The following is a 14,718-nucleotide window of genomic DNA, read 5'->3' on the forward strand; positions in this document are numbered from 1 at the left end:
TTTATTTAATGCTTATGTTACCTTCACATCTGAGGTATCTCTTTGGCTGTTCCTCCAAGATCTGGCTACTGAAGAGAAGGTTCGATCTGGGTGGTCAAACTTGCTATCATTTGCATTTAGAAAGAATGTTGTAAAGGGTTCCTGTAATCAATGAAATGAAGATGGATTAAGAAAACCACAGAAGGAATCATGCAGCAGCTCCTAACAAAATCCAAATTACTTTTGCAGATCAAAATACTTCATAAATGCAGAATTAAAGAAAAATATGGCACCTCATAATTATATCTATACCTATACAGAGTATCTCAGTACTTTATTGGCACTAACACATTTTGCACACACAAATCCCAACTTTTGGCAGCAAAGGTTATTTTGTATATTTATTCTTTCATAAAACTAATTACCCATCAGTGGCAGACCTATGTAGCTCAGCTCCAGTTCACAATGGCTGTTCACCTCATTGCAACCATCATAAACACCTTCACTGTTATTTATATTACCCTCTTTTGTTTATCCCTTGTAAGACGGTATTCCAAAGTAAAATTTTAAGTAATCCTCCTCCTGAATTTTCTTTATGTTTTCATTAAACTTAAAAAACCTCAGTAGGTTCCACTTTGCCTCATGTTAGGCAGAATGGCTCTATAGTCATTACAAGGCAGACTATGGCTACAGGATATGTAACCTTATCATTACCTTAGGGCAGAAATAGAGATGAAATATTTACAGTTTTTTAATTTTGATAATTCTATGTGAAACCACTTATAAAATGGAAACAGCTATTAACTCTTGGGCAGAAAGAGATCAAGTCTTAGTGAAGAACCTAACAGGATCAAATCCTTTATTTGACAGCAGAACCTATGCACCCAGATCTTTCCCACGCCTTGGTTATTGAACACCATTCCATTAGCTCTCTGATTCAACTAATAATTGGCAGTATGTCCACATGGATGGAAACTATTTCTTCCTCTGTGACGAGTCTGATGGGGAATGTTTTAAAAAGTGTTGTTTCAGTTAAATTCACAGCCAAATTTATTTCCTTGAATGTCCTGATCATTTGGAAATGTTAATGTAAGCATTTTGTAATCAGCAGATCATAATTCTTATTACAGTATTGCCCACACACTATTTGAAATTTATTCTACATGTCCTCTTATTTCCTTGTCTGAAACTTCTGACTGAAGCAGGGAATTCCTTTATTAATATGGAAGTTTTGAGGAAATTACATCACATTATACACACTGTGTTTTAATTACCCAAGATTAGAGAGGAATGAAGTAAATACTTTTCTATATCATTTAAGTGCAATTGGGATATATTTATATATATGGAACTCATGGATGCAATGGTAGTGAAGGAATCCAAAAAGAGGAAGATAATGGAAAAGGAAATTCAGATTTCCAGAGATTTTCCATTGTTTCTCCAGTCTTTACTCCACCTGTCTTCCCAATTAATCTTTTCTATCACACGCAACAGCCAACAGAGGCAATTTTCTTTAAAAGAAGAGAAAATCTCGAACTTTATCTCTCTAAATGAGAAGGAATGGGATTTCTCTCTTACTGTCATCAAGGTGTGACAGAACTTTTTAAGTAGCTCAAGAAGATGGCTTATATTTGAATAATTATTACATTCTTTTTGATTTTTTTTTCTCTCTAGGGACAGCATCTTAACTTTCAGTTTTCTGTCAGTGAAAATATGGAATAATTTCATGATAAGAATGCAGGATATTCTACTTTTAATAGAATGGTGGTTTTTTTTTTTTCATTTTTTCTTTCCTCTTAAAACATTGGTGATTTATTTTAAAAAGATACATTCAAAACAATAGGTAACAATCTAAGAAATATACTTTCACCACGACATTTATTCCCATCAAGGAATCCTAATACGTGTTCAATAATTAATTCAATTAAAATACAAAACCAACACAACACAGTTTCTTGTTGGAGGACCCCAACTCCCATTGCACAATAATTTTGCGCTCATTAATATTAGAAGAGTGCGTGGCAAGTGAGGAAGAGGTTTATGTTTTGAACAGAATATTAAAATTTAACATTAGCTCAATGTGATGAGCAGTATAAAAGTATCACAATGAACTGAAATATTGAAAGAAATTAAGTTTTAATGTGTCTAGATTTTACAGTGCTCCATATAGTGAAAATGTAAAATATGAATAAAGAAGTGTATGATTCAGCCTGAGAGGCTGCAAACAGAAAACAATGTACACAGGAACTGGATTATATTAATTTATCCGAAAATTATATTAATATTATATTGTTAACATTAGATTTACATAAATTCTTTTAACACTGGAATTATTTTTAACTGAATTCCTTTCCCCAAATCTCTGAATACCTTTTCAATATTAATCTTTGCAAATTATGCTGCTTTTCTGGCTTACTCAGACTGAAAAACTTTACATGTTGTTGATTTGAGCACAAAAAAAAAATCTGTCTTCTACCAATCCCTATCTATCTTTTTTTATTTTCTTTATAAGATACATGTAATTTGTTATGAATATCATTGTGGAGCAGACTGTGGGTCACTTCTGAAATAAGAAGCAGCTGATGGATTAAAAAAAGAAAGAAACCAGAAAAATGATATAATTACATTAAATTATGTAAAAATATTAATCCAAAATTCCATGACAACATTATTTTAAGCATCTGAGACAAACATACAAAAGCAATAAAATTCATAATCAAGGATTACACTTTTAATAGCTGAGCACTACAGGGTGCCCTATTATGTTCTCCTGCTATGACCTGTTGTGCCTATCTTTTTGGAGTTTTTAATCCTTAGCAGAAATTCAGAGCTTTCACTTGCTTTATCTCAGACCTCCCACATAAATTTAAGATAATTTTTATTCTCTGCAAAGTCAAGTGCTTATGTTATATAAATACAATTCATATCTGTATTCACTATACTCATTTAAATACTGTTATTCTATGATACCGATTACTGTCATTTCATGTAAAGGTTTTGTTGCTGTGAAAGCTATAAAGCTGCACAACGTTTTCATTGTAACCCCATCTCACTCATTCCTAATATTTTGAATAAAATTCATGCCTTATTCGCTGCCAACAAGATGAGAAATTTGTGCGGTACTTGATTACAATGAATACAAGCTTGAGCTGTGGGAACAAGAAATTTTTTCCATTCAACAGCAGTTCTCCCCCACCATTCCCTTCTATATCACTTAGTCCCATTTGAATCACTTACGGTGGGAGCAGGGGAGAAAGGAGGGAGTGATGTGTCATTCTAAGACACCTTATGTCAAACAAAAATGTCTTTCCAGTCATTTGTAAGAGGAGAAAAAGAGTATTTCAGGTTTTGTCAGATTGATGTAAACCTTTTGTCTGATATATCTGTGACTGTCGTGGTCAGACCAACCGAAAAAGAAGACTCAGATTCACTTCCGTTTACAAGAGGATTTTCACCTTTGAATCACACTAAAAAGTCATTTCAGCTGAATCATGCCTGACTCATAATAAATTCAGAAATTCTTCTACCTTGTACAAGCATTCAGTCATTGCAACAAAGGCTGGAAACCAATTATTCTCTACAAAGTCTTTGCGGGTGTATTAGAGAACTATGCTCCCTAATACTGGTATCTGTTTCAATGAAGATGTAACTGATTCACATAAACACAGCTTTTTCAACAGCAGCTACTGAGAGCATCCAGTTGCACCACAACTGTAGCCTCTTTCACCTAAAATCTGAATTCAAGTCAGAATTCATTATTGTTTCTCCTTTTCTGTTTTCTTCTGTCTATATTTCAAGCTGACATTCAAGTCACTGTAATATATGGCATTTTGATGTAGCATTCATGGTTTAAAATATGCTGTCCTCTGCAACTTAAATATTCACTGGTCCGGACAAAGCACGCAAAAAAAGATTACTCTTGAACCAGGTGATAAGGTCACCTAGCCATAAACTATGAATATTTAATTTAGTTTATGCAAAAATGGAACTAACTCAACAGAACAGTGAATCCCTTTCCAGAAAACCTTTCATTCTGCTTGCCGGAGCAAACCTGTTGGTAATGTTGGCTCCTATGGAGCAAGAAGAATTTCTTGGGTTCAGATTTAAAGATGTGTAATGTACAAAACTGCTTAACTGTGGTTTGATTTCAGTAACACCTCAAAAGAGGGAAAGGTAATATTATATAAATCATGATGTTCTCTGGTAGTTTTATCAGCATTACTAACCTGACTGAACAATAAATAAGGTTGACTTTCAGATATGTCTCTGTAAAGTAGTTATCTGATCTTATCTGAAGCTTTGAAAACACATTAGCATCTCAGAGCTTTTGTTACAGATTATACTCCTGTGAAGCACAATGAAAGGCAAAAGAACAAAAAAATAATATTATTATTTTTGACTTAGAAATATTATACTGCAATCAGTGTTCTGAAGAGAATGACAGGAACCAGACTGCACCTGTCAAAGTAAAAAATTCAAAAATATTTTAAGGTTTTGTGGCATATACACAGCTCAATACATACCCACTTCAGGGTGGCTGAAATTTCCTTACCTACTGCAAGTACTGTTTCCTCCAAAACAAAGGTCTAGGCATGGAGGTTCTCCCCTGGACCCCTCTTGCTCTGTACTCTTTTGTTCTGCTTCTGTGTTGGCTATCTCATTCCCAGTATGTTTTTTGTAATAGCTTTTTGTTTGTTTGCTTGCTTGTTTGTTTCCCTCTTTATTTCCCTCTTTTTTCTTTCTCTTTTCTCTTAGTCTTTGGTCACAGAATCACCAAGGTTGGAAGAGACCTCAGAGATTATCAAGTCAAACCTGTCACCACAGACCTCGTGACTAAACCATGGTCTGCACACTCTTCTCCCATGATTTTACTTTCCATTCTTCTCTTTCAGTCTCATTTTGTGATACTACCAAAAGCTCTGCTGTAATACATCCCTTCGCATGAATCTTCTCCAAACTCTTAAAATATTGCTTTTTGCCCTGAATCTCTGCATCTCAGACTGCACCTTCTCTTCCTGAACTAGGCTGCAATTTACCTTTTATAAAATGTTCTTACACAGTCTTCTTCACAAACTCACACACTAGCTCAAGAACTTCATGAGCAAGAAGTTCTACTTTAGCTTCCAGAAATCTAACTTAGCCTTATTTATTAATTTCACTGGCATAATCTTCTCCCTTAGGATTTTAACCCTTTATTTTGTAGCCAAAAATACTTCTCTAAGTCACTATGACTCTATAATCCCCATAGCTATAATCTTTTCCAGTCTCTATACACACTTATTTTCAAAGTTTTATTTTGGGTTTCCATATGCAAGCTTAGTCTCATCACCTTATCTCCTTTTTCCTTTCTCCGAGCTTTAATCTTCCCCTATGTCTGTCTCCCTCTTACTTTTGTTGTCTCCTTCTGCTAATGATTGCTTTTCTTCACTGGTGACTCTTATTTAAAGAATTTTTTTTAATGCCTATCTAGGTGTGTCCTCATGTTTTCACCTTCTAGCCATAAGCAATCTCTTCCCTGGTAAGTACTGCTCTTCCTTTTCTTCTTCTTCTTCTTCTCATATATATTTTCTGCTCCAACAAACATAATTTGTCACATCTACACTGCAAGGCCATCAAGGCAGAACCTTTGTCCTCTCACTACTTTAGGGCTGAATAGAAAAAGAGCAAGAACATCTACAGTATTACATGAACAACAGTAGTAAAAATGACACAGAATTAGCTTAATACAGGAAATGAACAGTCCTTAGTGTGTTGTACATTTAGTCTATAAGCAGACTTTCAGACCTAGGCATTCGCCAACTAGCAAGAGAGAATCTATTGTTGAAGAGCAGCCAAAATTAATAGAAAAACATGCAAATAAACCCACTGATTTTAATACACTTTAAGGCAATGAAGAAGAACATGTGAACCATAAAATGTAGTCACAGTACATGAATAATTTAGCAACTTTTAAAAGGAGAACAGTGATCACCCCATATAGGAGTGTAATCAACATTTAGTTTCCCATTGGTTAACAAGAATTATATCCTGAACTCATAGACACGTGAACTCTTCCCTTCCAAGCAGAAAAACAGGACACATCTAAGAGAAGCTGAGATGAGTGAAAACTCAGATGTCAAGCTTTTCTGCAGCTCTGCTTTGCTTCATTATGAGCAAAACATGCTTAGGATGCACCTTAAGAGACAGATTTTTGTTGGAAGGGTGTAGTTTAAGGCCAGTAATTATATAGTGACTATTTTTCATTAATCCATGTTTCTGTGTGAAACCTTAAGTCTCTTGTGATCACTGCATTTTTTTTTTAAATCATTGTGTTAACATGTAAACTAAATTCAGATTCATCTATTCTTTGAAGTTTGTCCCACTTCTCTACATCTGATTTTAAGTTTAGGATTTACGCAAGAGGTTTGCAGAACCGAAATAGCACTTTGAAATTAGAATCTATGATTTCTGAAACGTTATTAATTCATTGACAAGCCTATTTCATTTGCATAAAATATTACTCTATCCTGCTTCAACATAAAACTAGTCCTGTAATTCCCCTCTCAATCTGTCAGAGTTTCATCTGCTTTTTCTGGAAAGGTTTTTCTTTAATATTGTATATATCTGTCTCTAGCTGAAAATAACAAATGAATATATAAGTAACAGCAACTTTCTGTCTAGAGACTTTTTTTAAGATGGATTTAGTTTTAGATGGATTTTCTTTATCATATGTGTTCTCACAGCACCACAATTTTGCTTCTAAATATATCTCAGATTATTTGGGTTGAAAGGACTACTCATCACTGCAAATGTGTATATGCAGCATACCTAGAGAATTTCTGAGGTTTTACGGCAGGGATGAACAATGAGATTGTGTTAGAAAGGTATTTTCATTTTAAGAAGTGGTGGTAAGTGACAGAAGAGATTCTGTAGATAGATATACTACTGAAAACCAGGATGCAGGAATACTTACAATACGAACAAGCCAAGCCAGTGTAGAAGTAGATGTAGAGTAGTGGGTGTTGTAATGATAAGGTGGAGTCTGATCATCTTCCCATGTCTCATACCGTTCTGCATAGAAGACTGCTCTCTTTGGGTTCAAAGCACCAATAGGCTGCAAAGGCATAAGAGGTCAAATACAACATCAGCTGAAGAGCAGCATGCCGGACATGTCGTAGGTTAATTCTGCATTAAGTACATAGGAGAGCCTGCAACCAAACACATTCTGGGCTGTTAGTAATCCCTTCAGATTTTTTGCAATCTTAGAATTTCTTTTCAAAGGTTTTGTGTGCTGAAGGTCTTATGAGACTCCTTATTTTACCTGACAAATATAATTGATCCACATCTGCAAACTTTCAAGACCTTCTTGAAGTATGAGTTGTTTCCCTATTAATTCAGTAACATTGTTCTGGAAATAGACTTCTAAAACTGCATTTAAAATGCATTGAGGCCAAACTAATATTTCTGTTGCTGTCATTCACCATAATCACACAGCTAATGAAAACTGACTTTTGCTCACACAGGATACTTTATAATGCACAGTTCATGATGAAAAGATTTCACGTGGAACTGCTGATGGTGTCTGGTGATCCTAAGCAGAAATACTGGAGGACTGGATGTACTTGTGATTGAACAAAACAAACAAGCTTTGTAATTTAAACCAATAGAATTTGGAAATTATTCATGAATTCAAAGTCCATTCTAAGCATACTTAACAGACAATCTATACAGATTAGGTGGAAAACAAAAGAAACTTCAAGACAGTAGTAGGAACTGTTGGCTTTGACATATCTAATTAGGGTATACATGCTTTTCTGTGGTGTTTGGGGTTTTTTTTTGACACAGTCTATCATGGGAGTTTTTATGGTAAAATGTGTTTGTTATCATGTCATACAAAAGTCACTGGGATAACAAAAATAGAACATAAAGTAACTAAAATGTTGTAGTAAGTATACATGATCTTACATCTGCTTTTCTAGTTGAGATAGTAGAGAGTATTTATTAACTATCTGCAAAGAATCCTCAGATTTTATCTTCCATAGTAAAATTAACCAAACGCACATAGTTTAATAGTTAGAGGAGAGCACAATTTATTCCCCACACCAAATAACTGTCAAACTGACTATAATTTTAAATGATTACTTGATTTGTATTAAACAAAAATTAAGAGTTAGAATTGATGTTACTAAGAGAATTACAACAGGAAAACATATTCTTAAGGACTTTGACCCTTCTGAAAACGCTAACAGGTATTCTCGCATTTCATTCCACTGCATAGCTTTTCTACTGAGTTAAAATCCAAAGTCATCTGCTATGGAAATTCCCACACAAAGTCAAATCAGTGTATTTCACAACACTGTGTGTGTAACTGAACCATTTTTAAGCTCCAAGTATTTCATTCCTTCAGCAGTACTACGTTTTTTGAGACGGCTGTTACAAGACTGACATAGGACAATATGTTTTCCATTTTTACATATTAGAACTTGATTTACATAGCAGTCTTTGATGAACACATATTTTAAAACATTATGATTTCAGTAGTTTTTCACATGAAACACTATGGATGCTTCATACTTTGCTGTGCCTTGGTAATGTTTATAGCTTTCTCATAGGTGTAAAATGTGTGAGTAATCCCCATGGACCAGTGTTATCTGGTACAGACTGCATTGCAAGACCTCACAAGAAATTCTTGAAAATGAAGTATGAGCTTTCCAGCCTTGTTTTTCAAGTACTAAGAAAAGAAAGAAATATGCGTTTGCATTTTTGTTATACTCAGTTTCATTACACATCCTGCCACTGTAAGGAAACACGCTGGCATTATTATACCCTGTAACTTGCCAATATATAAAAATCATTGTTCAGCCACTTCTGTGAAAAAGTAATTCATTAAAAGACATTCTTTCTCTATTAGACTGATAAACTGTGCAGATGTATGCTCACTTTGCTAAACCATATCAGGACTCTGGGTTGCTTTGAGGACTGCATGGGACCTGCTGATACTGCCCTCACTAAGGTACTGTGCATCTACTTCTCTGGCAGAGTAAATTCCAGTCTTCAACTGCACATTTCAAAAGCTAAAGCAATAATTCCCTCTGAGAAGGAAACACAAAATGGCAGACAAATCAGTGAGAAAGTATTTTGTAATGGAAAAACACCCTAGGATTATCTCTTCTGTCCACTGTCAAGGTTCGTTTTACCTGATGTTACAGTGAATTCGGAGGCTATGAAAGACAGAGGTGTCATCTGTCACAATATGATTGCACATATATGTTTGAAGGCACAGTACAGAAGAGATACAGTGATTAATGCAAGACTGAAAAACAGAATTCCAGGCTCTTCAAAATATATTTGAAATTGCTCAGATGTCTTTCATCAAATAAGCTTTGTGTTTCCATTCTTCATTGTAAATTGATTATGGTAGTAACAACTGTGATGCTCAAAGATAATAACAAGGCATTTTATTTTATAGACTAGAAAATATTAATGATAGTCTAACCCATACTTTTAAATAACTTCTAAAAAACTTTCGTTTATATATATATGTATGTATTTAATAAAAAAGGTACTTTCTCTCAAGAACTTGACAAAAATTTTCTGAAGTCACATAAACCAGTAATGCAAGCACACCATCATTTTCTAGCTTCTTCAGAGAGAAGTGTTATTTCAATTTAAAAGATAAAGATATAATGTTGTAAAATGCTACATCCCCATTTTCATGTAAAAATGCCAGCACAAGTAGCTAAAATAATCTACTTTCAGAAGACACATGTTCAGTTTATTAAATGATAAACCCAAAAAGCTGGATTCTGAAGATTAACTTCATCCCCATCAATATTCTTTTCAGAGTCAGAATCCATTTTTCTTTCAATTACTTTAGGATTCATTTGAAGAAAAATGCTGAAATGCACAAAATATTTGCTGAATAAAATGGACTCTTAGTGAAATACCATGAGAGTCATCTTTCTTCTTCCATAGTATGGAAATAATCATATGAAAATCTCTGGGAAGAATCTTTGCTGGGAATTACCCTTCCTTGCCCCAGAGAAAAGGGATGACAGAAATGAAGAGGTGAGGTAGAGCTTGTCTTCAGCTAAAAAGTCTCACACTGATATCTTGGGACAGATCCTGGATTGGATGAAATAGTGATCTGGATGGTAGCCTGTAATTCAGGAGATATGGGTTCATTTCTGTCATTCCACAAAGATTTGTAGTGTTGCCAGGTAAACTGGACTGGAATGATTGAATTTGGATTTAAATGCATAAGGAGCAAGATATGCTACAGCACGTGTGCCTCTGCTATGGTGGCAGGCCTTTCAGAGGTTTTGGCACCACCGAGTCAGACCCAGCTAGCTGTTAGAATGGTAGGCCTCCAGACTAAGGAAAATTTTGTATGTGCTTCACATCTCTTACACCGCTGATGTTTCATTTTCATTGCCAGGACAATCGAATTTGATTAGTTAAGTATGGCTTGGTTGAATAAGAAGGTTATAGAAAGATAGATGTCAGTCTCTTCATCCAAGGAACAAGAGAAAACAGCCTCAAGTTGTGCCAGGGCAGGTTCAGACTGGATATTACAAAATATTTCCTCACTGAAAGGGTTGTCAAGCAATGGAAAAGGCTGCCCAGGGAGCTGGTTGAGTCATCATTCCTGGAGGTATGCAAAATGCGTAGACATGGCACTGAGCGATAAGGTTGTGGTGGACTTGGCAGTGCTAAGGTTTACAGCTGGACTCAATCTTAAATGTCTTTTCCAGCCTAAATGATTCTATGAAACTGCTTAGGTATGACTATAGCTTGCAACACAATGCTGGGCTAGAAATCCCTGAGCTAGCTCTAGAGGAGTTGGCATGCAAACATGGCACCATTTACGCAGAGATGACAACTGGAATCTCAGAAGTAGTGCAGCTGTCTCAATGCAGCACTTCACAGAGAGAAGAGCTGGGAGCTGCCCATGCTCATACAACTCTGCAGCTTCTGATTCAGTGTCAACTCAATTTTCTCTGGCCTGTGGCAAAGAAATACAAGGAATATCTGATCCCTTTTTTCTCCTCTTCTGTGCAGTAATAGAGAACCCTATGTGAACCCCTTCTCTTCACATTAATAGCTAGAACTTAAGTCTCCCCTTATGTAGGAAACCATACACATTAAATTGCACACAGGAAGTACTCTAATCTCTCTTTTTTGTTGTTGTATAATTAAAAAACTTGTTTAACTGCAAGTAGATAAGCTTTTGTGTACCAAAGAAGCAGGCATTTTCTGAAAATGAAAATTTCTGTAAATAAAACAGCAGGGAGTAAATTCAGAGAGCTCTGCCCTGAGCTCCTTGGTAGTTTTTGAATGTCTGTGTGGTAGAATGCTGTTATCCAAAGAAATGGTAACATGAATCCTTTGGTAAAGACATACATTTTCTGTAAAGCCTTTCTGTACAAGCTAGTAATGAACCTAGTTTTACTCTCATGAGGCATATGTTCTGTTAGACAGCAAGTTCTCTCGTATTTCACAAGAAGTATGAGTATATAGAGTTTTGGTCACTTTTCTATAGCGTTACAGTGCTGTTCTCAGTCCAGAAATTCAACTACTAAGCTTTTAATCTGAGACCATGTCTATAAACTGGAGATAAATTTTATTTACAGATCAGTCTCTCTATCTTCACATAATGGAAAAAAATTACTTTATTTCCACTTGAGTGAAATTCTACTGCTGTGTAAACTAGCTAAAATGACTTGAGCAAACAATAAAAAAGAAAAGCTCAATCTATGTACTATGTCTCAGTCCAGTACCTTAACCATAAGAGCAGTACAGAAATTGAATTTGAGTCAAACAAATTGTTCTGAGCATTAAATAAAAAGTTACGTTGATGGTTTATAAAATGCTTTTCCCAAACACTCAGTTTGTCTATCTATTAAAAAAGCCCTCTGTAAGGACATATATCAAATAATATTAACTTTCCTTAAAATGGTTTTATAATATATTCTTCACTCCAACCAAGCACAACAACTCACCGTATGACAATGCCTATTCAGACATTTCACTGCTGATGTACTAAAAGCTGCTGTTTAGATTTATTTTATGCTTCTTTTTCCATTGAAAAATAATGTAAGTATTTACTTTCACACTGAAAATATACTGCTATTCATGCCATTCTTCTTTATCTGGCTAATCTCTTTAGACATCTGGCCTTTGAACCTGTGTATTGTCAATACATCTCGTGTTTATATCCACTGGACATGTTATGTTAGCTCATGTAATATTTACTGGTTTGCCAGCTATCTCAATAAAACTACATTCTCTCATGAGGGCAAAACTGAATGTAACATCCTATTTATGCAGCCACTGAAATACTCTGTTTATCTTGACTCTAATTGATGCAGCAGCTACCTTATCTGTTTATTTTTTTTTTCCCCCTTTTTTTCTTTCCTTTTTTATTATTTTGGTGGGTTTTTTTTTTTACTCTGGGTGAATATAGCCTGAGATTATTCTGTCTGCTTGCTTTTTTATTTTAAATCCCACTGAACAATAACATTTAAGTAGGACATTTTAGGATGGTACTTTAAGGTTTCAACTAAACTCTGGTTTTATTCAAATTCAACAGTTTTCTGCAGTATATCATTATCAACATTATCAAATATAACAGTTCTGGCAGACTGAAAGTACCAGAGTCAAATGAACTTCTTATTTGAGGCAAGAAAATATTTAGTTGTGCAGTTTAAACCAAGCAAGAATCAAACTAATCTTTCTTCTGATGGTAGAGTTGTGCGTGGAAAACAGAGAAGTTTAAGGTATTCTCCAGTGAAACTGGTTCTTCATAAGCCCATAAACTCCATTCCACAACTCACATTTTTTGGAAGTATTAAGTGTGGTTTGCCTTGAAATATTCACACTTTGATGCATTCATTTGCATTATTACATTTAGAAGCCTTGGGGCTTTATCACTTCCTTTTCTTGAAATGGCACAGTAATAAGGAAAAGTGGTTATGCTTATCACCACCCATCAGTCAAACACCTTCTATATTAACAAAATATAATTTTTTTCACTCAATGAATGGGTGTGTGATGTCTCATACATATGTCAATATTAGTATTACTTTGCCTGGTGGAGAAATAATTTTATTTAACAGTATGCAGGACTGAAAGTAAACGAGGAGAAGTTCCCATTTACACGTTGATGAGCAGGGACAATGCAGCATGTCAAACACATGCATTTTCTGTAATTTAGGAGTAAAAGTCATATAATTTGGCACAAACAAACCATAACACATTTTAAGTGTAATGAAACCCAAAATCCCTCAGTGCACAGTACAGGCTGAATACACGTTTCCTGTACTAATGTTTAATACCATTCTTCCAAAGGAAATCTCAATAAAGAAGAAAATAAGCAGATCACCTAGTGGTTTGATAGTGAAAAGATAATCTACGTATCTATGACAGCCTCTTTCATTAGCTTTTCATCCTGTCAAACAATAAATATAACCTTTAACCTCGTATATGTAATGAATAAAACTTGAGCCTACACTGTCTAATCAAATGAGAGACCCAATATTTCCTACTGTTGCAGTACCTTCCATGCCCATAGGCCCTGGCTTTAAATCTTATGTAAAAGAAAACAAAGAAAGCCTTAACAGAGGAATTTCCAAACACTTCAAAGAAAAAAGGGCAGAAGAATTTTTAGACTAATATTTAAATATAATTGATCTGAGAGAACAACCAACAACTGAATGTAGAAGTAATACGATAGGGAACACTACATGGAGCCAGAATTAAATGGAACGTAAAGAAAGGGCAAGTTACATGTTCAAGATGGCTCTGCAGAAATGTAAGTAATTAAGTCTGAGGTAAATGCAAAAAGCATATATTTCATGCTTTGACTGACAACATAAGCAAGCCAAATATATCTAATTTCATTTACACATTGCATTTGTTGTATATGCACTTAGGACTTGTGATATTGCAAAAGTGATGTACCACTTTTGAGCATAGGAATCAAAGTTTAAAAAAAATTCATAATTATCATAACTGACTCCAGAGCTTTGTATGAACCTTGTGCAATAATGCATAAAGTAATTTAAAAAAAAAAAAAAATAGAATTTACATATAGCAGCTACATTTAACTACCAAAACTATTTAAAATCATTGATGGCTTCTCTATTCAGTTAATTGCTTTTGTGGGCTTTTACCATATATGTAAATGCCATTACAGTTCTAAGTAGTTTCAAAAGACTGAGTGGTATTAATTGCTAAATATTAAAGAGAGAGGTGTTGTGAAACCCAAGAAGGGGAAACTTGCAGGAAGATAGAGGGTCAGGAAGTGACAAGGGAGATTTTAGTCATCAAGAGCTTAGCCGGAGGTTCTGATTTGCCATCCAATCTGCAGGAACATTTCTCCATTGCAGGGTGAAATCTGACAGAAGGAAGTGGCTCCTCATGGAAAGGATACAGTGTGTGTCTGCCCCAGAGGTCTGGCTGAGGCTTGATAGCACACCCTGGTTCATTAATGTGAACAATAAATCACTAACTCCTGCTTTTAAGCACTAGGCTCAAGATTCACCTCCCTAACAAGGAAAGAAGGGGCTGGCTTACAGATACAGGACAATATAAAAAATGAAAACAGAATTGTCACGGAAATATTTCAGATACATTCTGATTTTGAAGACTTTTACTGGTAATGTAGAAATTGAAACAGGATGCAAGTAATGCATAACAGCCCAAATTCACAAAGTAATGTATTTCATATTAACTGCCTTTTACAAAAAAAAGATAAAA

General features: G+C 34.9%; 1 protein-coding gene across 12 annotated transcripts in view; it reads right to left on the reverse strand.

The window, feature by feature from the left end:
• NBEA (neurobeachin) overlaps positions 1 to 14,718 on the reverse strand; it is a 505,074-nt gene that overhangs the window by 68,502 nt on the left and 421,854 nt on the right. For all 12 annotated transcript variants that reach the window (XM_068142943.1, XM_068142938.1, XM_068142931.1 and 9 more), the window contains 2 exons: positions 6,932 to 7,072; positions 22 to 141 (listed from right to left, as the gene is read on the reverse strand). In XM_068142943.1, coding sequence (XP_067999044.1) covers positions 22 to 141; positions 6,932 to 7,072 — 261 coding nt within the window. The remainder of the gene's footprint in view (positions 1 to 21; positions 142 to 6,931; positions 7,073 to 14,718) is intronic.

This window comes from Melanerpes formicivorus, unplaced genomic scaffold, assembly GCF_026170545.1.
Source record: "Melanerpes formicivorus ecotype bairdi unplaced genomic scaffold, bMelFor1.0.p_v2 SCAF_1, whole genome shotgun sequence".
NCBI lineage: Eukaryota > Metazoa > Chordata > Aves > Piciformes > Picidae > Melanerpes > Melanerpes formicivorus.